Source organism: Stenella coeruleoalba (genome assembly GCF_951394435.1).
Source record: "Stenella coeruleoalba genome assembly, chromosome: 9".
In the NCBI taxonomy this organism is placed as follows: domain Eukaryota; kingdom Metazoa; phylum Chordata; class Mammalia; order Artiodactyla; family Delphinidae; genus Stenella; species Stenella coeruleoalba.
The window spans coordinates 104,827,251-104,852,751 of NC_137155.1; the positions used below are offsets into that span (position 1 = coordinate 104,827,251).

General features: G+C 44.7%; 1 protein-coding gene across 4 annotated transcripts in view; it reads right to left on the reverse strand.

Annotated features, from left to right (window-relative positions):
- Positions 1–1,408: 1,408 nt before the first annotated feature.
- The window catches only part of ESYT2 (extended synaptotagmin 2), a 77,374-nt gene continuing 53,281 nt past the window's right edge, over positions 1,409–25,501 (reverse strand). For 3 of the 4 annotated variants that reach the window (XM_079932502.1, XM_079932505.1, XM_079932504.1), the window contains 13 exons: positions 25,374–25,422; positions 24,207–24,296; positions 23,693–23,788; positions 18,470–18,532; positions 13,514–13,588; positions 12,257–12,343; positions 10,496–10,645; positions 8,868–9,256; positions 7,621–7,719; positions 6,097–6,228; positions 5,023–5,128; positions 4,610–4,659; positions 1,409–4,521 (listed from right to left, as the gene is read on the reverse strand). In XM_079932502.1, the coding sequence (XP_079788628.1) occupies positions 4,476–4,521; positions 4,610–4,659; positions 5,023–5,128; positions 6,097–6,228; positions 7,621–7,719; positions 8,868–9,256; positions 10,496–10,645; positions 12,257–12,343; positions 13,514–13,588; positions 18,470–18,532; positions 23,693–23,788; positions 24,207–24,296; positions 25,374–25,422 (1,432 nt within the window). In that variant the 3' untranslated portion in view covers positions 1,409–4,475. The remainder of the gene's footprint in view (positions 4,522–4,609; positions 4,660–5,022; positions 5,129–6,096; positions 6,229–7,620; positions 7,720–8,867; positions 9,257–10,495; positions 10,646–12,256; positions 12,344–13,513; positions 13,589–18,469; positions 18,533–23,692; positions 23,789–24,206; positions 24,297–25,373; positions 25,423–25,501) is intronic. The other variant, XM_079932503.1, reaches the window with a different exon arrangement.

A 25,501-nucleotide genomic window follows, 5' to 3' on the forward strand; every position in this document is an offset into this window, starting at 1 on the left:
GTCCAGGCTCACTCGCACAGGCCTTTCCGGACACGTTCACAGCCCTGCACTTGCACATCTTTCTAGAGCCCCAGGAATGCCAGTTTTCCCAAGCCCCTTTTGGACATCAATTTCCCCCGTTTTCCTTTAAAATTTTTTGGTCAGCCTCCTGTTGTCCCAACCTGTGTCGCCATCCCAGGGAGCTGATGTGTTAAACACCTGCCACTGTTTGTTTTCCACGTGGCTCCCCGGGAGCCAGCTGAGCCAAACAGAGGCAGATCTCTGGGGACGGGGCTCTTGGGAAGCGATGAACCCGCCCTGCCCGCTCCCGACAGCTGCAGGTTTTCACTGCTATTGTGGTTCCAGGGCTGCTGTACTCTTTTCTCCATTATATTTTCTAGTCGCTATCAATGTTAGTGTATAAACCACAGAAATTTGTATGTTTTTATAACTGACCCTTTATTAAATACTTGTTCGATCCAAAAGTTTTCACATGATTTTCTTAGGTTTTTCACACAGGCAATCTCATATTTGAAAATGACCTTCTTTCCCAATACAAAATTTATAATCTTTTTCTTTCCCTATCGTATTGCCCAGGATTTCCAGATTAACACTAAATACAGACAGACCTCCTGGCTCATTTCCCACTTTTCTGCCTCAATTGTTTCTCAATTATTTCTCAGACTATGGCCTTTGTCTCAATAGGGTGTACTCTTTACTATGTTCACCAGCACCTTTCTCTTTAGCCCGAACTAAGAACTATCAATAGGTGCCCACCTTTCCTTAAATGGAAACTTGTTAGGACAAATTAATGTTATTTAAGGTCTGCCAGGTTTATTCATCCTTTATTCAACTGATATTCATTCACCAACTGTGTGCTAGGAACAGTGATAAACAATTGGAAAAGATTTAAGTAACACCCACATAACCTCTGCTTTGGACACTTACAGTCCAGGCGCGAAATGGTTTTAAATAAAGCTAAACTGGGATTATGCTACTGTGATGGTGCTGAGTGAGCTGATTAACAGGGAGGCTGGCGCTAGACTCTTGAGACTCGCCTCAGTCACCCCGACCATCGGCAGGGGATGCCAACAGCAGTGGCACCTCTAGTGGTTCCCCTCCACTTGTTCAAACCAGACCCTCTTTCATTCCTTCTCAGTGCTCTGGTTTTCAAGACTGTTTTTTCTACTCATGATTATCTTTCAGAAGAGCTGTTTTCAAAACTCAGAGTCTGAGGTAGGCAGAGAATAGTCAAATGAAGATGGAAACAAAAGGAGTAATATCAGTGCCCTGAGGTAGTTCTTCTGAAAATGAAAGAATTAACAACTAGCAAATATAAATACTATACTGTAACCACTTTTCAAATTATCTGCTTCCACACTAAAAATTTTACTCCAAAAGACAAAGAAAGAACAAATCACAAGTGAGCTAACAGAAACGTTTTATTGAATAAACACATGCACTGTCGTGTAAAATTAGCTGAGTGGAAAGGGCATTCTACAATAAACCTTCTGCTGTGTTCCATCCACAGCAGGCCATCCAGCTGGACTGGAGTTAAAGCAACAACCACAATATAAACACACACGCTGACTGCATCTGGCTTCAGTGCTTGACAAAGGAGGGCTGACCTCTGGATAAGGAAGAAACTGTGGTGAATTCAGCTGCAAGGCTCCTTCTGTTTTAACCTGAAGCAACTGCCTCACACTTCCTACTTTAAGGCACAGGATAAGCAACAAAGTAACAATTCAAATTAACCAACGCAAATTTCCCCTCCATTGGTTTGGCTCCAGGTAGAAAAGCTAAAGTTCCCTTTTCCCAGATGAATCAATTATTCAGAACCACCGGCCATGAAGGTTTTGAGAACGGAGTGTCCATCGCCAGGATCCTGGAGCCCGGCGGAGGTCTGGCCTGATACTGATTCTCAGCTGCCCAACTGGACACAAGAGGTTCCCAAAACACCCATCGGCCATCAAGACAGAATCCCACCTGGGAGGTGTTTCAGTGACCTCAGAGTCATCGCTTTCCTTTCGAAGAGAATGGAGCTGTTTGCTGGGTCTGTGTCCAGCCCCACGATCCACACAGAGGGTGGACATCATGCTGCTAATTGGCTTTGTCTGGGCTTTGTACCTTTCACGGCATTTATTTTGCCTAACTGCTTAACTGAAGTATTCCACCATGTAAAATACACATTGAACAGGTGAACCACGTGGCTACAAAACCCAAAAGCTGGGGATGTTGGTAGAAATCACTGGTATGCTACATTTCAGTGAGTGTTTCTCCTGTCTTAGAAATATGCCAGGAGCCAGGGGTCCCCAACCCCGGGGAGGAGGACCGGTTAGGAGCCTGGCCTCACAGCAGGAGGCGAGCGGCGGGCGAGCGAGCGAAGCTTCACCTGCCGCTCCCCGTCGCTCCCCATCGCTGGCGTTACCGCCCGAGCCATCTTCCCCCACCCCACCCCCAGTCCATGGAAAAACTGTCTTCCACGCAACCGGTCCCTGGTGCCGAAAAGGCTGGGGACCACTGCCAGAAGCCCTGCAACAAACTTTTTTTTTTTTTTTTTTGGCTGCACCGCGTGGTTTGTGGGATCTTAGTTCCCCAGCCAGGGATCGAACCCGGGCCCCTGGCAGTGAGAGCGTCGAGTCCTAACCACTGGACCACCAGGGAATTCCCACAACAAACCTAATTTTTAAAAAATCTCCAAAGATCTAGTATCACGGGCAGGCAATTAGATTTAGGAATTACCTGTCTTCCTCACGCTGCTGCAGTACCAGAGTTAGGTGTTTCCCGAGCACACACCCCTGAGTGTCACCACGTTCGTAAGGCCCTCCCGCGCTGACAGAGGAGATGGTCTCTGCTGGGGCTTCGGAGAAGCTTCATGACCCAGGAAGCTGCGAGAGCACCGGGTCTGCACGACTGCATGAGACGTACCGCAGGCTACAGGCCCCATCACACGCACACCCAGGGTTCAAGGTGTGCGGTGGACACCACTGAAACCCGCCAGAGGGCAGGAGCAGCGGTGGCGTCCACACAGGCACTTGGGCAGGCCGGTCACGCCCAGGAGTCCATGGCGGGGGCCCTAGTGAGGTCTCTGACTCAATCTCACAGCTCTATTTTCCCCGGGATTACTACGTAGCTGTAGGGTGCCCTCTGGCTAAGGAAGTCATTTGCACCACACGTCTCAGAATCCTTAAAGCTCTTTCTGCACACGTGCACCCTGTGCTCGGGGCATGCACAGCTGCCGCACGGCTATGGAGCCTCACCTTGTAAGAGGCTTGCGGCCTTTAAGTATCTAAAACATGCTTTTCATAATCTAAGAAGAAAAATATTCCCAAATAAAAGTTGTATAACAATATTCCAATACTGAGGTCAGTCATGGCATAAAGTGAGGAAACCCAGTAAGGGGTTCCTTACAACCAGCAGCCGCTGTGCCGGAACCCCGGGGCTGCGGTGGTGGCTGGCGCCGGCTCGGGGGCTCTGTCCTCTGTGTGCCTCACGCTGACGATCACGGGCCGGCGTCGGCTCCCGCCGCGACTTCCTAGCTACTCACCCCGACCTACCTCACAGCCTCTACGGGGACAACGTGAGTTTGTCTTTCTTTTCGGGCTGAAAAACACTGTAAATTTCACAACAGACTAACTGCTAACATTTAAAATCCGTCTGTATTACATTTCAGGAAGAGTATGATTATGTATCTGCACTGTTTCATGAATAAGTTACAACAAGCAACTAGGAATAAACTTGAGACATTCCATTTTATGTAAGAAATTTCAGATTAGTGCACTATGATTTATGAACCATGACAGCTCTTAATATTTTATATAACTCAGTTATGTGACACTTTTCCTGATAAGCACTTCAACTGACTTCTCAATAATACATCTTTATATTTATGAAAGTGTAAATACTTTGAATACATTCTTTCATCATTCATAGTGGGCAGAAATATACTAATATTTACTAATCTTTCAGCTTTTCTTTTTAAAAAGAAACACCAAAAAATAGGTCACTGAGAGCTTTTTCCTGCAGAGACAAAAACGGTTATTTGTCATAAGAATTTAATAAGTTTTAGAAGAAAAAAAATATATATTTCCTTGATCCATTTTCTTCTGAATTCAAACCAGCATGTAGAGATTATAAAAAATAGTCTATTTACACAGCATAGTGCACCTCAGTGATATACAAAACAAAGCAATAAAAAAGCACAACCATATATCGGCTTCCTAGGAGAGACAACTGACATACAGCTTTACGCACACAACGGTTGACCACTATCCTATGCACGCCGAAAAAACTGGTCAAATACTAGAGGAAATTAAACATACAAAACTTAATGCTAATAATGGCCAAATATGCCTAAAACGTCAATGTTTTATAAAACCACTAAGGGACAAGTAACCAAGTACATGAAATTATAAAAAGAGCATGGGTGCGTCTGTGTGGGCTGCGTGTCGGCACGGGGCTGGCGGATACAGCGGGGGCTCCTCGGCCAGCGCAGCCTACGTCACCACGTGGGGCCTCGTCCCATCCTCCGTGAGGTCGTACCTGAGACACAGGAAGACACACGGTCACAGGGGACGCGCTGCTGAATGGACGCACGGGGCTCTGCGTCTGTCTGTTGGGGGGCACTCACCACTGGGTCCAGCCTTTGGCGAGTTCTTCAGATGCCAGACCGACCAGGACCTGTGGTGAGAAAAGGCCTGCAACAGTGGGTTTCAGGCCTCTCACCATCGCTTCCGATCTTCTCTGGCAACACACTCTCCCTCATTTTCAGCCTCTCACTTTTCAACTTTTCTACCCTTATGATCCACCCATGACCTATACGGTCAATTATACCCAAGAGGCCCTTCCTGTATCCAACAGTCCTGACAGGAAGTTATCACAAAGTACCAGGGGGGATAATTCACATTGATACCAGCTCACAAACCACTCACAGCAGCTTAGCTGACGTGGTTTATCCACGTACATAAATCTAGTCTAAAAAGAGTACTCTGGGTTAAGTGTTTAATTTTTACAAAGCGTAGGATTTTTTTTTTTCGAACTTACTTTGCCGAGAAGCCCTTTGTCTTTGGACAGGAAGCCACCGCTGTTCTTCACGGCCACGTCCAAGGTTCTCCTCTGCACGTCCGGCAACGAGACACTGAAATCAAAGCTGAAGTGGAAAACAGAGGATCATCCTTAAATTTCTCCATAATTTTGCTGTTTTACCGTAACTAAAAAATGACATTGCTGCTTATGAGACCATTCCAAATGTGATGTTCATTTTTTATTATAAAACTGATCTCTCCTGCTAGATGTTTGGACCTGGCCCTTCAGGAAGACTCAAAGTTTTTTTTTTTTCCATTATTCTCTAAACATAAGAGGAGACTGGAATCCTAAACCTGCGAAAGGCTGACCCTGTGGCTCCCCCGTGTGGACACAATGCCTGACTCCCGGTGTAAAACGTGGGCCATGGTGTGCGACACACTGCGGGGCCCAGGGCAGTCCGCTCCCCCAAAGAGGGTGAGCTCCAAGCCTGCAAGTGAACAGAAGTGGGGTGTCCGAGAAGCAGCCTCACAGAGGAGGGGATCTGCAGGCACCTTCTGGAGCCTGAAACCGGATGCTGCAGAACAAAAGCCTCCAGAAGCGAAGGTGGCAAAGCAGAGGACAAGGTCGGAGGCCTTGTGGGGACACGGGGACATGTGGACATGGCCGGCCTTCCCAAGAGCGAGCAGCCTGAACCCCAGGTTTGCAGGAACTCTTAGAGGCTGCGGCTGAGCCAGACACCCACACCAGGACCGGGTGCCTGCCCATCGGTTTCTCATCTCCGCGTAAATAAAGTCACTGGTGAGAAGCCATGATTAAGTGACTAGTAACTGAGTTAATGGATATCAACACCATTCAACTTACTATTTCTCCACATGTGCACAGGCCAAGGCTGGTGGAGTGTGGCCTGAGGATTCACGATGTGATGCTCAAATGCCTATTTATTTATTTATGTTAACAAGTTTATGACCGCTCTTCGGGAGGCGTTTTTCACTCATGCTCTCACTGGTGTAAATGCCTCCATCATTCCAAGGCACCACCAGGCCTTCCTTGAGTGGTGAACACAACTGTCCACCCCACTGAGTGGACGCGTACCTCTGATCAAACACGGGGTTCAGCGTTTTCTTTGACACGTGTGTTTTTCTCCTTCCTGACCTCCTCTTGTCTGGTAACAAATACAGGCGGACGTAGGGATCAGAGCCGTCTTCAGAGAAGGCAATGAGATTTCTTATAACACAAACCAGAGAATGCTCGGTATTAGAATCTACCTAAGATTAGATACCTAATTAGATACCTAATCTATCTAAGGAGCACCGCACTGGAACTTACTACCTGGTTTTACTTGCATCCCGTGACTGCCTCCTTCCCACGCGCACTTCAGTCAGCGGCTCTGCAGAGGTGGCCTCTGCCCCGTTTCCTGCGCCCAGGGTTTGGGGGATGTTCTGACCCGCAGAGAATCACCTTTCCACACTGCTTCACTGTCCCCTCCCAGTGAGGGGACGCGGCCAGCCTCGCGGGAGACCCCTCCCCGGCTCCTGCTCAGGCCACGGACCCCACCCTCTGCCCTTCGTCCACCCGAACGCTTCACAGACACAGGCCCACCTCCTTCACGCAGCTTCATGCTGCTCTCGTCCTCGGACAACTGGGCCAAACACGCTAGTATTTAATTACAGCCGACCCTTGAACCACGTGGACGTTAAGGGCTCCAACCCTCCGCATATGTGGTTCCGCATCCTTGGAGTCAACCAACTGCAAATCGTGTAGGGTGGTGGCATTTACTACTGAAAAGCTCCTCGTGTAGGTGGAGCCATGCCGCTCAAACCCACGCTGTTCAAGGGTCAGCTGTCCCTGCAACCACTTCCAATTGTTCACTTGTTGATGGACCGAAAGCCCACGAGGGAGAGTCCTCTGAATCAGACTGCTGCTCCGGAATCTCACATAGTAATTATCTCGGCAGCAGGAACATAGAAGGTGCTCAATAAATAGGTAGTGAAGCGAACTCGACATTTATATAATCATGTTTCTAAATGTTACTAATTTTACTTTCCTGTTTCCACGTCTTTTTATAACGTCCAAATATTTCTACCACATATCTCCATCACAGCTACTAGTGAGACAATCAAGTCACATAAAGGAAAATAATCAGCGCCACACCATCATCAGTCATCAAACACAAACTGAAGCAACACCGTCACATCACGTTATGTTTACTGAACCAGTACAAACCGTCCTGCTTGTGGGGAAAAGAGCTCGTGGGCTCTTCCCGAACAACTACAGCTATTCCTGTCACTATCCCACAGACTTGCCTGAATTCTCTGAATTGTTATAAATCCACTCCTGGAAATTGAATCCCCAAAAGACACTTCACTAAAAGAAAACTATGCTTATTATCATGTTGTAAACGTTCAACCACAGGGAATGTTTTATGAACTGCAATATGGCAGCTTAAGGGAGTGTTGCAAAGCAACCAAAACGGTTAGTAACAGAAAATGTTATGAAACAAGGTTAAGAACCTGAAAACCAGGACTACGGTATCTAACTGCAGTATTGCCTACTTGCTCTCGTCTGTAAATGAAACAAACTGCTGTCCGTGACGCGAGAGCCGAGAGCCCGGCTCACCTGCAGGAGTGCACGACCACCACCAGCTTGTTCCTCTGCGAGCTGTGCCGGACGGTCAGCTGGATCTGCCCCAGCGGGGACTGTCCCAGGGTCGTCCCACTGAGGAAACAAAGCCGAGAGTGAGAGCACTCCTCAGACAGCACAGCGGCTGTGAGCACGTTCATTCACTCAGACAAGCGGGAAGCAAAGCACCCACGAACATGAACCTAGTCTGAACTTCTGGGTATGAACGGACCAGCTGGATTCATACTTCCTCCGAGGGTTCAATATAACCCAATTGCTGACAACCATGTAGCCCAAAGTGAGAACAAGACACAGGCTTCTCCTTACAAGCATCCACTCTTCAGAGTTTCTGAAGCTATGTCTACCCTAGAACTGCCCAAATCTGCACTCCTTTCTCAGAGCCCCTTGCTGTGCACCTCACGGGTCGTCTGATGAGGTCACACCCCCTCCCCTCCATCCCCATCTCAGGCTGAGGCACCAGCTCCAGGACAACCAATGACGGCTCTGACTCAGCTCTGAGATCTTCTCGGTTTCTCCTCAAATTTAGCTCCTGGGAAAAACTGGTTTCTTATTTAAAATTCTATTTCTTTCTAGAGCAAGGGAGAGACAGGGATTCCTTCCTTTCTCCTGAAATTGCAGCCACGAGCAGAGCTGCTCTGCGCATGGGTTAAGGCCGCCTGCCCCGGCTGAGCCCTGGGCCACAGGCTCCACACCTCGGCCTCTGCTCCGTGCTCAGCACACCGCAGGGCAGCAAAGAGGAGACCGCCCCAAAGGGCAACCCACTCCCCCTGCTGAGAGGAAAAGGCTCACGTTAGGGTAACTGCAGACTTTGTCCTTATCTAAGGAAACCACGGACACGCCCATGACTCAGGGGGCATAAGTGAGAAATCCACACAAACATCCACAGACAGACAAACCCGCTGGGCGGTGAAATGGGTGGCGGCCAAGCATGAAAGAGCAGGGCCTGTTCTCATGTGACAAACGTGTCCAGCTTCCGCCAAGCCTTTCCGCGTCAGGTCAGCTTCAGACTCTGCCTTCCTGGTCTGAGGATCCCCCCACTGTTCCTAAGCTTTAAATAAGCCAAATACTAGGCCCTGGAAAATGGCAGGTTTACTTTGAAAGCCAAAGGCTCGGTGAGCGAAAGGGCCACACTGCCTGAAAGCTGTTTGGCTTAGGACCGCATTCCCTCCCCGCAGCCCGCGGGTCAAGAGCCAATTCAGCAAGAGCAAGGGGCGTCTAGTTACTTCTCAAGCTGCCGCAGCCTCTGTCGCAGCTCCTGTGTGGCGACGGGCAGCGAGATGTCTGAGGCGATGCTTGGGGTGGGCTCCTTGACGGAGACGTGGCTGGGGGAGCCGGTGCTGCCGGCCTGGAGGCTGGAGGAGCTTCTGCCCAGGTCCCGCGGACCCTGCGGGCTGGCCTCTGCGGGTTGGGCTCTCTCTTCCACACCTGGCTTATTATCGCAGCCCCCCATGACCGGCGTGGATGGGGCTGTGCTGCTGTCAGCAGTGCCTGGCGATGCAGACATCTGAGATCTGACAGATATTTTTCTCCCTTCCTTGGAAACAGAGGGTCGCTTTACTTGAGCTGAGTGCTGGTGGTCTGGAGACCTTTCTTGCTTTTCAAGGTGGAGTACCTTGAGGTGAAAATAGATACAAAATTAAAACGGGTGACACTGGTAACAGCCTCATACATGAACAGCTTTAGAGATGCTCATTTGCAAACGTTTCTTTGAAGCTTGGCACAAAACATGAAAAACAATCTAGCCTCTCTGTTCAGCTATCCTACCATATTACAGAAAGTGCAGAAAAAGGCACATGCGGGTAAGCATCACAGCACCGCGTGGTGCCAGCCACACTTCTGTGCATCTCTCTCCGGCCTCCTCCTGTCCACTCTTCTGCACAGTGGTGACAGCTTGACAGTGGCAGAGCCCGAGCCACAAACCCCATCCTACGCTGACCCTTATCCTACCGTCTCCACCAGCGACCGGGGCGGGGCGAGGCTGCCAGACCCCTAGGGTTGACCTGGGAGCAACACCTCCCCGCTTTGCCTCCCTTCACATTAGCTCTGAGCGTGCACATGTACCTGAGCAGTCTAAACCCCGCATTGGGGGTCATCCCGACGGCCTGAAGCTTCTTCCCGCTTTTACCAAGTAAAGCTGCAGCCAACACCCCCAGTTCTGTGTTATTACCAGGAGTCAGATTTCCAGAGAAAGGGCTCTGTGGTTTACAGCTGAAGACACTGAAGTCCCTTCTGGAAAGGCTGTGACCAGGCACAAGGAGGCCGTTTCCATCACACCTTCCACAGACTAAGTTTGTTTTACTTTAAAAAAAAGTTGGTTCTGCATTTTAATTTGCATTTTAAAAATTAGAGAGTTTTAGCATTTTCCCGTATGTTTGCCAGTTTTATTTTCAGCATTTCCTTAGGTACTTACAAATGAATCATCGTCTATTTTGGACAATATTTTTCCTGTAATCTCTACCGTCTTGCAGAGTTTTTTTTAATTCTTTTTTCTGAATGACCTTTGAAAATTTAACATTAGCAGAAAACTTCATTGATCCAGATAGCAATACTTTCTGGACAAAAGGATTAAAAAAAAAAAAAAAAAAAAAAAAAACGCTGGTGGGATTCATGTGAAAGCCCAAGGAACAATTCCGGGCCTGCTCAAGCAACCTGGAAACTCTGCTGCTGTTGGTGTCGGAGTCCAAGCCCTGGTCATCTCTCTCCTGAGCTACACAGCCAGCAGCAATGTGAAAACTCACACTCCCCGTAAAGCACGTCCCTGTCATCCCTGCCCCGCGCCCAGCACCGTGAGCACCACGGGCACTGCCCACCCAGGACCCTTCCCCCAGCTGCGCTCTGGAGACGGCAGTACCCTGAGGGCGAGCTTCATCTTCAGTGAGCTGTTGGGGCCTGAGTTACTGAGCTGGAACCGCTGGTTCAGGGTCATGTCCTCGCAGGCGAGCAGCTGGCTGAGAGGGATCCTCAGGTTCCCCAGGCAACACTGGTGCTGCTCATCTTTCACCTGCCAAACACGACAGAGCGCTCAACGCTGGGGATGGAGACAGAACACGCAGGAAGGCCCCAAACCCCATCTTCGGCCACCTCCTTCTACATCCTGTCGCCATGCACAACGCAGTAGGAAACCCCGTCAGGGAGACTCAGAACATTGCCAATAGTGATGCTACAGTGTAGCCATGTCACAGGGCCGGTCATCTCCCAATCACATAGTCATAATGAGCACGAAAAAGAGAAAACCCCGTTCGAGGAATCCATTACAAGGACCCTGAGCTGAGAGGCAGCAGTCCACACAAATCTGAAGATGAGAAGGAAATGTCTTCAGTCCTGTGAAAACGGTGACAAAACACATGCCTAGTGGTGTGCCAAGTTCTAGTGGTGACACTTGTTCATGGAGAAGACCCATTTCTAAGTTTCTTTTAAGACTTCTACTCAAAATGTACAATATCTGCTTTAACTGCATGACAATTTCTGGCTCCTGAATAATAACCTTCAGCTTTGCCTCTGCAACAGGAACCACTCCTGTTAGGTTGCTGCGATACAGGTAGTTTAACCAAAAGGGGTAAGAACTTTGGTGGTTTCATAGGCTCTACAGCAATGATCAAGTAAGTTAACTACACGTAAAAACCGAACAGCCTGATTGCTTATTGTTTAAACTGTAATCGCAAAAGCATTTTTTAATGAAATAACTAAGTTTACAGAATGTTAAAAATTACTTTTTTAAATCCAAGGTCCAGTTACTATAGATTATTTTAAGAGGAGTGCAAAAAATTCTTTGTTTTAAAGGTTATCCCATCTTATTTTTTTAAACTGAAGTACAGTTTATAATATTATATTAGTTTCAGGTATATAAAAGTGATTCATTAACTTTATAGACTGTACTCCATTTAAAGTTATTACAAAATAATGGCTCTAGTTCTCTGTGCTGCACAATATACCTTTATTGTTTGTTCACTTACGATGCAAAAATTCTTAAAATTTTAGCAAATTAAATTGAACACATAAAAAGGACACTACATCACAAGTGGGGTTATGTCCAAATAAAGGTTTGTCTGCAAGGTTTTCTCATGTTAAATCTTGAAAACCAGTAAATGTTTGCAAGATTTAAGATTTAAGAGTCAACACTGCATTTCACCATATTTACAAACTTAAAAAGGAAAATCACGTGATCATCTCAACACTTGTAGAAAAGTCTCTGACAATATTCAACATCCATTCATTACAAAAACACTCAGCAAACCGGCAGGAGGAGTAGAAGGAAGTGGAACACAAAGGCTTTGCCCTTAGGATCTGGAAGGAGGCAAAGGTGTCCACTGACGCCGAGGCCGGGCTGGCAGCGGGGAAGGAACAGGAAGGGAAGTGTCATTACGAGCAGTACCCTGAGGTATCCACACGTCCAGCAGGGCTGACAGTGGTGCCAACATGTGAACACCAACACCCACTGCACCTCTGGACGCCAGTAACAGTCAGTCAAAAGTTGACAATTAAAAACTGACAGCCCCCCGCCCGACACCTAGGGCATGAACACATCTGGTGGGCCCACAATGGCGGTTCTCCCTGTGTTGCCTATGTGACGCAGAGATACAAACACAACCACGTAAATATGCAAATCACTTACCTCCACCTCGAGCTCCTGGCGCTTGGGATTGTGAACGAAGAAAGTGAAGTTTTCCTCCCACACAGGCTCATTGGTTTTGTACCGAATCTGAAAGAAGTATCCAAAATCAGCTCTGGGATATTTGCTGTGGCAAAGCACTACCACACTGTGTTTATCGAGTATCGCACTTGGCAGCTACGGATGACACCCATCCTCTGGGCTGTCCTATCAAGAGTTAACTGTGGAAGGTCCGGAGCGTGTCAGCGGATGAGCTGCCAGCAGCTTCCAGCCTGGGTCCCAGGCCCCATGACAATGCGACATCTGCGTGTGTGGTCCTCACTCCACGACCTCCCCAGGCCAGCGGACTGCTGCACGTCAGGAAGTTTCTTAGATGAATGGTTAGCAGTTAATAAAAGGGAGGAATTCCTGAAATGTTTCCTGAAAGTAGCACATATTATAGCAACAGCAATGCCCTCTCTCAGTTTTTGAACAGAATCGTATTTGTTGAACAAGTCCCCTACATATGAACCTTCAAGCTGTGAACTTTCAAAGACGCGAATGTGTATCCGGTTCCAGAGAGGAACCAGAGCCTGTGTCGTGCACATCAGGCGGAGGGAAACTGCAGCCTGCCCTCTGGCTCCTGTTGCTGACGACCCCTCCTTTCCCTCCTCCAGTCGGTCACTCTTCTCGCCTGTTCCCTCGATGCCAGCCCCTGGATGCCAGCTGTTGGACTGTACTACTGTACTTTTCAAGGTACTGTACTGTAAGATTAAAAATGTTTTCTTTATTTTGTGTGTTTGTTTTTCATGTATTATTTGTGTGAAGAGTATTATAAACCTATTACAGTACAGTACTATATAGCCGATTGTGTTAGTTGGGTACCTAGGCTAACTCTGTGGGACTTAACGAACAAATTGGACTTACGAACTCACTCTCAGAAAGAAACTCGTTCGTATGTAGGGGACTTCCTGTGCACTGCTGGTTGTCTTTTAAACAAAATATTAACAGGACATTCAAAGGAAACTTAGAATTTGTCCCATGTCATCTACCCATGAAATCAAGCAAAAGCATAATTAACATATTCGTGTCACTTTTTAATGTTACTTTTAAATGAATATATTTGATACGAAATTAAGTAGCTGGTTATCCAACAACTGATTTGAGAAAACAAAAGAAAGACTCATAAATCAATGGTCTTGATGCCTGCGCCACCCCCAACTGGTGACAGTGACAGCACGGTCACACGGAAGTGCCCCAGTCAGACTGCTGGTGCCTTACCTTGCTCTCCTGGGCCTTGTGACCAACTGACATTTGGACAAGAGGATTTGGGTTGCTGTTTATTTTCTTCCCTGACTATCCAAAAACAAAAAACAGATAAAAATCAATAAACACATCTTGAAATGGGGATCACTAAAAATGGGATTATTGGCTTATATTAACAGTCATTTCTATTTACTTCTGATACTTCAGTTACAGGGAGTATCTAGGCACAATTTAACTGGAAAACAATTAATTGCTAACACACCCCAAAGCCATACTTGTATCTACATAAAATAAATCAAGAAAACTTGTATTTGCAAACAATTTTAAAACGTTAAGGTCTTTTATTTTTTAAAGCAAGCAACTTTGGAAAAACGGAATCTTCCGAAAATCTTTAATGTTAATTCCAGCTCTCAAAACTTATTTTACTAGGGTAACAAAATGAATAAAGTGCAACAAATGGAAACAGAAAAGCACAGGAAGGACAAATGTGAGAGTGTGTGATTCAGAACAGTCTTCTGGTTGGAATCATAAAAATAATAAAGTGTCAGAGGCACATTTTCACGTTTTTAATTTAGTATCTTCTGTTCAAACATGTACCTATCAGATTATCGAACCTTGCTTACCAGCTGCTAAGTAATTTTGACTGGAAGAATAAACGTCCATCTAAATTGCATTTAAGCAGATACAAATGCAATGAGAAAAATTCAGGAATAAGAAAAAATGGTAGGAAGCATACTTTAGCACAGACAGCCGATAGAAGAATACATAGTAAAATGCAACATATATGGGACATGAGGTTTATTTATAACTTAGCCCCACAAGAAGATGCTGTTAAATATTTGTGTTAGTGGAAATTAATTAGAAGGTCACAAAATGTTTTTAAGTTAAATAATTTTAGAGTCAGTCCTCAACACTGCAACGATGACAGAGGCGTCAAATTCATGACTATTGGAATAAAATATTACTAGCCCAAACCTACTGCGATAATCTAGTTTCTGGTTCATCTTTTTGATGTGAATGAATTCTGCAAAATGAAATAAACACTGTTAAAAAAAATCCAAGGCTACAGACTACGGTGGGAGAATACTAATTTCCCCCCTAAATCCATTTCTCCTTCTTCCCTTAACACGAGAGTCCTAGCGTCATAGCTGAGCACACAAATCCTCTGTGACACAGATTCTATTTCCGAATCTCCCTTGTAGTCAGGTGTGGCCCTGTAACAGTCTGGGGAGGTCTGGCCTTTGCTGTGCCCCCCTTCTGGCTGGAGGCATTGAGCACTGCGAAGCCACAGGCCAGAATTCTGCGACATTCAAGGGAAATAAACTTCTGTCTTTACTTAAGCTACTGCTACTCTTGAGTCTTTGATACAGAAGCTGAGTTTAACTAATACACTTACTTAACCTCTGAAAAAGTAGCCATTCATTCCTAGAGGTTTACTGTAGCTCATCAGTTTCAATATACCCTCCTCCCCACCTTTTAAACTTTCTAACATCACTGAAAACAAAATGAAACTTACAATTGATGACTTTAAGCGCCTGTTTTTGGGCAGATTACAGTGGAGCGGTAGTTATCACTGCCTTCATCAATTTATTTTGCTTATATTTTCCTTCTGTGTGTGCATGTGACATGATAAAAATCTATGTTTATCCTAAGTCTAAAAATTCTTTCAGTAAGTATAAAATAAACACTATCACCTTACTTTCTTTCCTAGCAGTACATAAAATAATGGTGTACAGCCGTCCCTCAGCATCTGTGGGAGGTTGGTTCCAAGACCCCCCAGGATACCAAAATCCGAGGATGCTCAAATCCCATCTATAAAATGACCTGGTGTTATCCTCCATATAATTTAAGTCATCTCCAGATTACATATAATACCTAATAAAGTATAAACACTATGTAAATAGTTGCAAACACAATGTAATGCTGCTGTTTGGAACTTTATCTGTAGATTTTTTCAGGATATTTTCGATCCTCGGTTGGCTGAACCCGTGGATGCGAAACCTGCATCCTAAAATGGATGATGTTTTGGATTCTATGAAATAAGGTTAAATCAGTGACTAAGTTTTCTATCAGGACGCAATATTCAAAATGCATGAGCACAAGTAAGACACACAAGGTATAATGAAAATATAAGCGTTTAAGTCAGACTGTGTTGAATTTAAATCTTAGCTTTTTACCACTTGATTACTGAGATTTACGTATTTATTTGAACCTCAGTTTTCATATCTATAAAATGGGCATAATATCATTTCCAGAACTCAGCTGTTAGGCTTAAATAATAGAATAGCAATTAAAAATATATATTATGCTCGCTACACTGGGCACTTTTACATGCATGTATTTAGTTAATGTACTCAACACTCCCATACAGAAGAGAATATCACTACCACTCTGAGTAACAAACCAGGGAGGACTCAGCAGCCTGCTGCAGGTCCCACTGACGAGCAGTTGTGCTGGGATTCAAGCCCAGACAGTCTAGCCTAACTGGAGAGACTTCATTCTAACCATCACGCTCTGTGGGTCAATAATCTTCAGTTATTACAGAAATGGTGAGCGAAGGCTATGGATATGATTCCTCCCAGTGTTTTCGTGACGATCAGGTATTTCTTTTTTTTTAAAAACATCTTTATTGGAGAATAATTGTTTTACAATGGTGTGTTAGTTTATGCTTTATAACAAAATGAATCAGCTATATGTATACATATATCCCCATATCTCCTCCCTCTTGCGTCTCCCTCCCACCCATCTAGGTGGTCACAAAACACCGAGCTGATCTTCCCTGTGCTATGCGGCTGCTTCCCACTAGCTATCTGTTTCACGTTTGGTAGTGTTTATATGTCCATGCCACTCTCTCACTTCGTCCCAGCTTACCCTTCCCCCTCCCCGTGTCCTCAGGTCCATTCTCTACGGCTGCGTCTTTATTCCTGTCCTGCCCCTAGGCTCTTCAGAACCTTTTTGTTTGTTTGCTTTTTAGATTCCATACATGTGTTGGCATACGGTATTTATTTTTCTCTTTCTGACTTACTTCACTCTGTATGACAGTCTCTAGGTCCATCCACCTCACTACAAACAACTCAATTACGTTTCTTTTTATGGCTGAGTAATATTCCATTGTATATATGTGCCACATCTTCTTTATCCATTCATCTGTCAATGGACACTTGGGTTGCTTCCATGTCCTGGCTATTGTAAATTGAGCTGCAATGAACATTCTGGTACATGACTCTTTTTGAATTATGGTTTTCTCAGGATATATGCCCAGTAGTGGGATTGCTGGGTCCTATGGTAGTTCTATTTTTAGTTTTTTTAAGGAACCTCCATACTGTTCTCCACAGTGGCTGTAACAATTTACATTCCCACCAACAGTGCAAGAGGGTTCCCTTTTCTCCACACCCTCTCCAGCATTTATTGCTTGTAGATTTTTTGATGATGGCCATTCTGACTGGTGTGAGGTGATAATCTCATTGTAGTTTTGATTTGCATTTCTCTAATAATTAGTGATGTTGAGCATCCTTTCATGGGTTTGTTGGCAATCTGTATATCTTCTTTGGAGAAATGTCTGTTTAGGTCTTTTGCCCATTTTTGGATTGAGTTGTTTGTTTTTTTGATATTGAGCTGCTTGTAAATTTTGGAGATTAATCTTTTGTCAGTTGCTTCATTTGCAAATATTTTCTCCCATTCTGAGGGTTGTCTTTTCATCTTGTTTATGGTTTCCTTTGCTGTGCAAAAGCTTTGAAGTTTCATTAGGTCCCATTTGTTTATTTTTGTTTTTATTTCCATTTCTCTAGGAGGTGGGTCAAAAAGGATCTTGCTGTGATTTATGTCATAGAGTGCTCTGCCTATGTTTTCCTCTAAGAGTTTTTTAGTGTCTGGCCTTACATTTAGGTCTTTAACCCATTCTGAGTTTATTTTTGTGTATGGTGTTAGGGAGTGTTCTAATTTCATTCTTTTACATGCAGCTGTCCAGGTTCCCCAGCACCACTTATTGAAGAAGCTGTCTTTCTTTTCTCCACTGTATATTCTTCCCTCCTTTATCAAAAATAAGGTGACCATATATGCGTGGGTTTATCTCTGGGCTTTCTATCTGAACAGGTATTTCGACTACTCTGCTAACTAACTAGTACTCCAAAGGAGTAGGCCACCTCACCTCCTCAGTGTGGGGTGGGGTTAAGGGCTTACTAAATGCTGCATCAAAGCAGAATGCTAGTCTTCTTCACTTTTGAAATTTAACTTATTCTTCTGGATGAAACTGATTAAAAACCATTCCTGATTCCTTTGGATAGAATTTTCTTAAAGCAACTACATTTAACCCCTCACCCCCCAAAATATTTAAGTCTAAAATGCTCAAAGAAATTAGAAAAAAATAATAAAACATTTGTAAGCCATAGAAAACCTTTAACAATTTAGCCAGAAAATACATGCTCATGTCGTTTTCAGGAGTGGAGCTTAGTTTTCAATATACCTCATTTAATGAGATTTAAAGCTTCTTAAAAGATCTGTCACCCAAACTAGCAGCACCAAAAGCCATGAGGTCACTGACTCAGAGACAGCCCTGACTCAGCATATTGGAAGAGGTGATTTTTTAATGGAAAGTCACAGTGCATCGGGCATACGTTTTAATCATAATCTAAAAACTGGTTAAGATTTTAAACAGAACTTTACTTCACCATTTTCACAAATTCAAACCCAATTAAAGTACAGATGATTTAAAACCACCTTAGATACTGCTGCCTAAGGCCAACAGGACAAAAGTCTAATTTACCATATTGGTATTTTGTAAAGTTTATTGTCAAAATCGACTTAAATTCTTCTAACTACGAATTCTTTGACAACAAAAATAGGCTCTCCGCAACTAAACAAGTAATTACTCTATTACTTTGGGAAGAATTTGTCAATAAACCGATAAAGGTTAGAGCATCATCTCTTTCAATATGTTTTAATTAACTTTCGAAGGGAAAACTATTAGTTTACCTTTAAAGCTTTCTGAATTGCAGCCTTCTTCAAGACATCAGGGTTAAATTCTAATGGGTTACTCTTTCAAGTCAGAAGAAAATGAATACACCAAGGGTTAATAAAACATGCAATGAGGAGTTTATGTTAAGGTTAATGACATGAAAATTTACGAAAACAACAACAAAAAATCTTTAAACAAAAACCACCAAGAATTAAACAAAGAAACAGTATAAACCATTTGTAAAAGTATTCTTATTGCCCAAGATTTTATCTTAGACTAAACCTTTATAAATATCAAAACATATTTCCTTACCTTCTATGATTACTGTTCCTTTACTCCCCCACCCCTCCTGTCTTTGGGATTTGAAAAATCCAAGAGTGAAACTTGAGGAAAGGGTTCTATTTACTATCCTTTGCTTGAACAAACCCCTAAAATATCAACCATTATTAACCTAAAGGTTTTACCTAAAGTACAAATGAATGGGCCACAGACACCCCAACTGCTCTCAAACCAAATCATATCCTATAACACCAAACCCTACTTTTCCTCCTTCTGAACTTTACCTTCTAGTGGAAAACCACAGCAGAGATGGGACCCGATCTATTTCGTCCCCCATTCTTTTCCAAGCACAAAATGCAGAGGCTGATTAGATCACCTCAAAAGTTCCTCCTCGCTTTAAAGTTCTAGTATTACAGGTTTTATGTCCTACTTGTATTGATTTTTAAAAACTCATTACTTTCTTGCCCTCAAAAGGGCAAGACTGAGTTGTTTTGCAAGATCCTTTGAGGATTAACATTTAAGATGAAAAACTTGATCACTTCATCAAGTGATCACTTGATCACTTGAGTTGTAATTAACTTCAAATTGAATTCTATTCTTTGTGAAGCAGCCTGAAACACCAGCCCCAGCAGATGCCCCTAGAGGGGGGGGCCGGGCCGGGCTGGGAACTGCTGCCCTGAGCTGTGAGGACAGACCTTCTGCGGGCACCAAGGAAACTCTAACTTTGCAAGGATGTGACCTGTACTGTGCACATGTTATTCCAAGTGCATCAAGTGAAGTGAAACAAAGAAAGAAGCCACGGTGGGCGTCAGGGGTGCAAGAGGAGCCTGTGAGCGTGGGCGTGGGAAGCTGCACCGGCCTGGGGTGAGACAGATCAGGCTGCTCAGGTGCACTCGGTGAGGGCCCAGCGTGGGGCCTCCAGACATCACTGCACCGTCCACTCTGGGGCTGCTCACCGTAAGCAGGGGCAGTAACAGCAACCTGCACTTTTTTAAACTGAGAGCTAAAATCACTTTCACAGAGCACCTAGAAGCATCACACCCAAGGGTCTCCATGTTATACAGCCAACGTTTTTATGTATAAAGTGGACATTAGTGCAAACACCACTCCCCTCAGATAAACTCCATATACCGCACTATGAACTTACAAACTTAATGAAGTGGTAACAAATTCACTTTATACACGGATGGACCAGACAGGAGGGTGGAAAACGTGGGCTCTGGGTCACACAGCGGTGCTCAGATCCTGGCTCTGTGGCTTGCTAGTGGCAACCCTGGGTCTCTAATCTCAGTGCCTCATCTGAGAAAGGATCCTGCCAGCCTGAGACTCAATGAGTTGTGCACGCAGAGCCCTTGGAAAGCACTTGGGAAATGCATGTGGTCATGGAGGCCTCAGGGTCTGAAGCTGGCCTCCGGGGGTCAGAAATCACCCTCTCGTTCCTCTGGCCAGAAGGAGGAGGCCCGAGTGCTAAGGCCACAGGATAAAGAGGCCGTTCCCAGCTTGGGAGAAAGTCCTGCTGTGCTGAGGCTTCCAGACAGGACCACTGGTGGAAATGCACTGGTGAGGCTGAACATGAAGAGAGTTTTGAGCAGCAAAAGGTAAGAGAGCGACGGGCTGGCAGCAGCCCAAAACCTCTACTGGAAATAGCAACAGGCTCAGCCTTTAGGGACAACTGACAACTGATCTCACTTCACACTGACAATCAAAGGGGAGAAAAGTGATCAATCTATTCGAATTTATTTTGTAGGACATTTTGTTGATTCCTACAACTGAATCATCAAGCAGAACATGTGGTTTTGGTAATGTGGGAGGAAAGTTAGTTTGGATAACCCAGCCACATCTTAGCTAAATATTACAAAGCAATTTAAAAAATCCTGACACAAGTTCAGAAATATTTCCTTTAAAAGAAGCAGTTACAGAAAACAGTAACTCATGCAGCTGAGCAAGACTGTCATTTACAGCAGCTTACAACACAGATTTCCACTAGGAAACACCTGGAAGTGACAGAAAACAGCTGCTGATATGCATGACTGCCCTCATTCTGACCTCCCAGAAGGCGGGCAGGGGATGCGAGGAGACGCAACAGCAGCTCACCCACTCTTCAGGGGCTTGACTGTCCTCACCTATAAAATGGGTCAAAAATGCCTATACTTTCAGTTTTGCTCTCCCCCTTCTTTTTTATTTTTTAAATAAGAATAAACTGAGAATGCATGCAGAAATAGAAATAACAAATTAAAATGAAACAAATGAACTTTAAGAATCTCACTAGTTATTGAATTAAATCAATAATTAGTTTCTAGACTAATGACTAAGCCATCGGTGGCTTTCTCTGACCCCAAAGCAAGTGAAAATAACTGCTAAAAGGACCAAGAAGAGTGCCAGGAATCAAGGCACCAGAGCAAGGCCTCAGGGAAACATATGAGATGAAAATCAGCTTCCCAGATAAAGGTAGAAATGCTCAATTACCCACCCCAGGAAATTCTTTAAGTTCCTTAAAAGAAGTGAATCATAAACTCAACATGTTTTTGCACCCTAGGAGCTCTGGTTAAATGGGGAGGGAGAAGGCGTGTTTTCAGAGCAGCAGTGAGTTTCTGTCTTCACTGACTGTCCCCAAGGCCACGGGGGACTTCATGGAAAGCCAAGCTCTGACACTTCTGTGTTTGGTCAGGAGGAGAAAGTAGATTTAAGGAAGTTTTTTGAAAGCTTGCAAAGAAATATTTACATCTCACATTGAGATGAACCATAAGAAAATCCATTTTAATCATTATGGCTTCACTACTTTTTCCTCAGATGATTTTTTTTTGTTAATTTTTTAAGGGCCAGGAGCAGCGTCAGAGCCCAAGGCTCCCCCATGGCTCATGGGGTTTGTCCACCTCGGTATCAGATGCAGTCACCAACATTAGTTACAGCAGTGTTACGTTTCACAAAACAAGCACGAAAGAAACATGCCCAGTAACTGAAATCATGCAAGAAGCTGAAAAAGCATGCACGTCATTCCACCACTGAGCAGATGGCATTGAAGCTCCAGTCCACATTCTAGCAGTCTCCACCAAACAGAAGGAAGGAAGAACACTGAGAACTCACAAATAGTGCTCTACAGACTGAGGCAGTATTTTCACAAAACACTAGTCCCGACGCTCGCCTCTCTTTTAAGTAGCCACACCCAAAGTTTCCCTCGTAGATACTCTTGGGAAAATGGAAATGGGAGAAGAAAGCAAAGAATGGTGGATTGTGGTCAATGAAGGCACAAGAGCACTAATAACCAGGATGCAACAGGCAGAGTCAAAGAATCACGCAGAAACGCAGGGGACAGCACGCACTCCCGTGGAGACAGGCCCAACCGGGCAGTGGTTTTGTAAAGATCCTTTGCCTTTGACGGCCAGAGCATACCTTCATGCACAAAGTGCCCTTTTAACAGAAGGTTGTACAATCACTTTTCTTTCTGTCTTTTGCTTACATGACATTATTCAATTTTAATTTAATGTGACAAAACACACAGTTCTAAAGAGAGGCCAATTCCCCACCACTTTGCTCTATATCCTAAAATACATAACAAATTCACTTCCATCAGGCATTATGAAAGACTTTAAAACATTATTGTGGTTAAAAGCAAAAAGTTCTACCGTACAAGTAATTCTGCAGAAAGGTTAAACCTTCACTGAAAGAAAGAGTACAATTATATACATTTATACACACAATTGTTACATCTTCCCAATATGAAAAAAATACATGATCAGATTTTAATCGTTAAAAACTTTAAATAAAACATAGAGATGCCCAAAATACATTGACTCTGCTTGTGAACAAAGCCCAAGTAATGCACAATTTTAAACCCTTGAGAGGTGCTAAACAGAATCAGGGTGTGCATTTCACGAGGTAAAGGAACAGCATGGTGCGATCACAGTGAGGTGAGATGCCCAGACGTCCACCCGCACCAAGGACACACCCTGGGGGACTGTCTACAGGTGCACTTGGGTGACCTGGAACCAGTATCATTTCAGGAGGAAACACCTTTCATCTGGAGGTAGTTGTCTTTCTTTCAACAAAACTGGCCTCCAACAGTGAAATGGAACAAGGAAGGCCATCTATTGAACAAGTGAATGGGCACTCAAAACACATTATCAGGGTTTCCCTGGTGGCGCAGTGGTTGAGAGTCCGCCTGCCGATGCAGGGGACACGGGTTCGTGCCCCGGTCCGGGAAGATCCCACATGCCGCGGAGCGGCTGGGCCCGTGAGCCATGGCCGCTGAGCCTGCGCGTCCGGAGCCTGTGCTCCGCAACGGGAGAGGCCACAACAGTGAGAGGCCTGCGTACCGCAAAACAAAAACAAAAACAAAAACAAAACCACGCAAAAAAAAAACATTATCAAAACGATAAACACTGATCACGAGCACACTAGCCTCAGTGTGGAGGCGAGCATCACACCAGGGCTTGATCGACCCTTCTCCACGCTTCTAGTCGTTGTCTGTAAAAACTGTTCTCTACAGTTTTTCTGAGAGTGAAATGACTCTGACGCCCACGAGGAGAGGCACTGCTCTGGGCCAGAAGCCGTGTGTGCAGGGGATCACCCGACGCTGCCCCGTCACCCTGCTGTGCTACTTCCAGGATGATGCCAAAGGGATATAATTTTCATCTTTAGGCACTACATTTTAATAATTAGTGATTCTCTACAGAAAATCTTCTTCTCTAACTACTAGGTGTATTCTTTTCCTATGTACTGGAGATTTCTTCTTAAAACATGTAAGATAATTCTGACCATCCTGGATAAACCAATAAGATGTAAACATAAAATTACACTCATGGAGGAAATGCACACGTATCCCTCTCCACTGCTGCTCTCTTGGACTGGAGTGAAGTGAAAACACAGCAACAAGAATGGGGACATGGCGTGGGCGCGGCTGAACACAGCAGGATCCACTGCCAGGAAACGAGCACCCAGTGGGCTCTCGCGGAGGCACCTACCGGGAGGTTCCTGGCTGAGTCCAAGTACAAGACGAGCAGCGAGGAGGACAGCCCGTCATTGGCTTGATCTTTGTCAGCTCTGATGTCTGTCAGCACCTACAAGGAAAGGAAAAAGCTTCAGCAGGTGGGTTTCCAAGGTTCCTATTTCTTCCTGATTATGTCTATAATCCTCAAGAGAATAAGAAAAGTGGAGAAATAAGCATCTGATATATGCAATACAGAGAGAATGAACATAAGATTCTATTCAGATCAATCAAACGAAGCATTCGGGTCACCTGTGGCTCTTCAAATTCCTATACAATAATCAAGCACAAAATTTAAAGATCTCATAAAACAGGTGAGAATGACCTGTAAACTTCCATTATCTCTAATTTAACCCTGGTACTACTGTAGTGATTTACAGCACAGGAGTCAAAATGATTGCTGTATTTTTTTTAAGTGAGCAGCAGCACAGTTTAAAGGTACTAATCTTAGCGATCAGGAGTGCAGGCTGTCATGGGACCCCATCCAGCACCTTCTCGAGGTTTGAAGCGTCTGGCATGAGCGTGAGCCACTCCAGTTTCAAGTGCAGCTTTCCTCTGAGGACCTCGTCCAGGGTGAACCACTGCAGAGAAAGCAAGACAGTTCAGCCAAAGTCTTCCTGGATCAGACACGCAAACTGAACAGTCTCCACAAACACAGAAGGCCTGAGTCCTGCCACCTTTAGCTCCAGGCCTGAGAACCAGCTGCTGGCCCCAGACACCAACAGCAGTGGCCACTTTGCGTGTCTTAACTCACTGACTCCCAATTCCACCCCCGATTCACATGCAAGGACTCAAATGTCCTCTTATACCACCCAACACTGTCAGGCTTTTATGTATGGACTTCCATAGAATTTATGGGCCAAGAGAGAATATAACATTGATCCCAAATCTGAATTTCAATATCAGACACATTAACAGGTCTGTTTTTCCTCATCACTATATACTAATAATTAGTATACACTTGTTTCAGCTTAAAAGCCACAAAGCAATTAATCGAGGATGGTCCCCAAACACTCAGTATTAAGAAGAGACTGCCCCGAGGGCAGGGCTTTGTCTGCTCTGCCTGTCACTGCACACAGCACCTGGCACACAACATGATAAACTGCAGATACCTGTTGAGTGTGTGCTGGCGTGCATGGGAAGGGAAACATGTTACTTTGAAAGCAGATCTCAGCAGTGATTTGGTTAACTACGCTTTACTTATCCAAATCTTACCCATCTTTTAGAAGCCACCACAAACTTCCTTTTTTATCCTTTTTATTCTGATAGCAATATCTTGCTTGAAGTACGTCTGTTGCTGTCAATTCATACTGTATTTGTGGGTATCTTTCATGGGACAATTTCTCATCAACTGCACTGTGCCAGCTCTGCTGTGAACTCCAACTATCTTTAAAATGCCTGTTATTGGGGAGTTTCTCCCAGATTCTGCCCTGACTCCGAAGGAGAGCGTGCCTGCCTGAAACAAAGTTGGTGTGTTTGCATCCTCAGGAATTTCGAGTGTCTGGTAGGTGCTGACTTCTTTTCACTTTGCTGTTACTAGAAGGCCTAAGTCCTCAACGTCTGTGAGCGGATGTTAAGTTCTCAGACCATCGGGTGGCGGTGGCAGCAGGTGCTCTGTCAACACTCATGAAATAGAACAATACTCAAAGGAAACTTACTTCATCTAAAAGGCGCTCCTTTTCAACTTCAATAAGATCAATCATAAGACTATAGAAATAACAATACAACAACTTTAGAACACAGAAACACACTTCTTACAACTGAAATAACCTTAAGCATTAGTCTA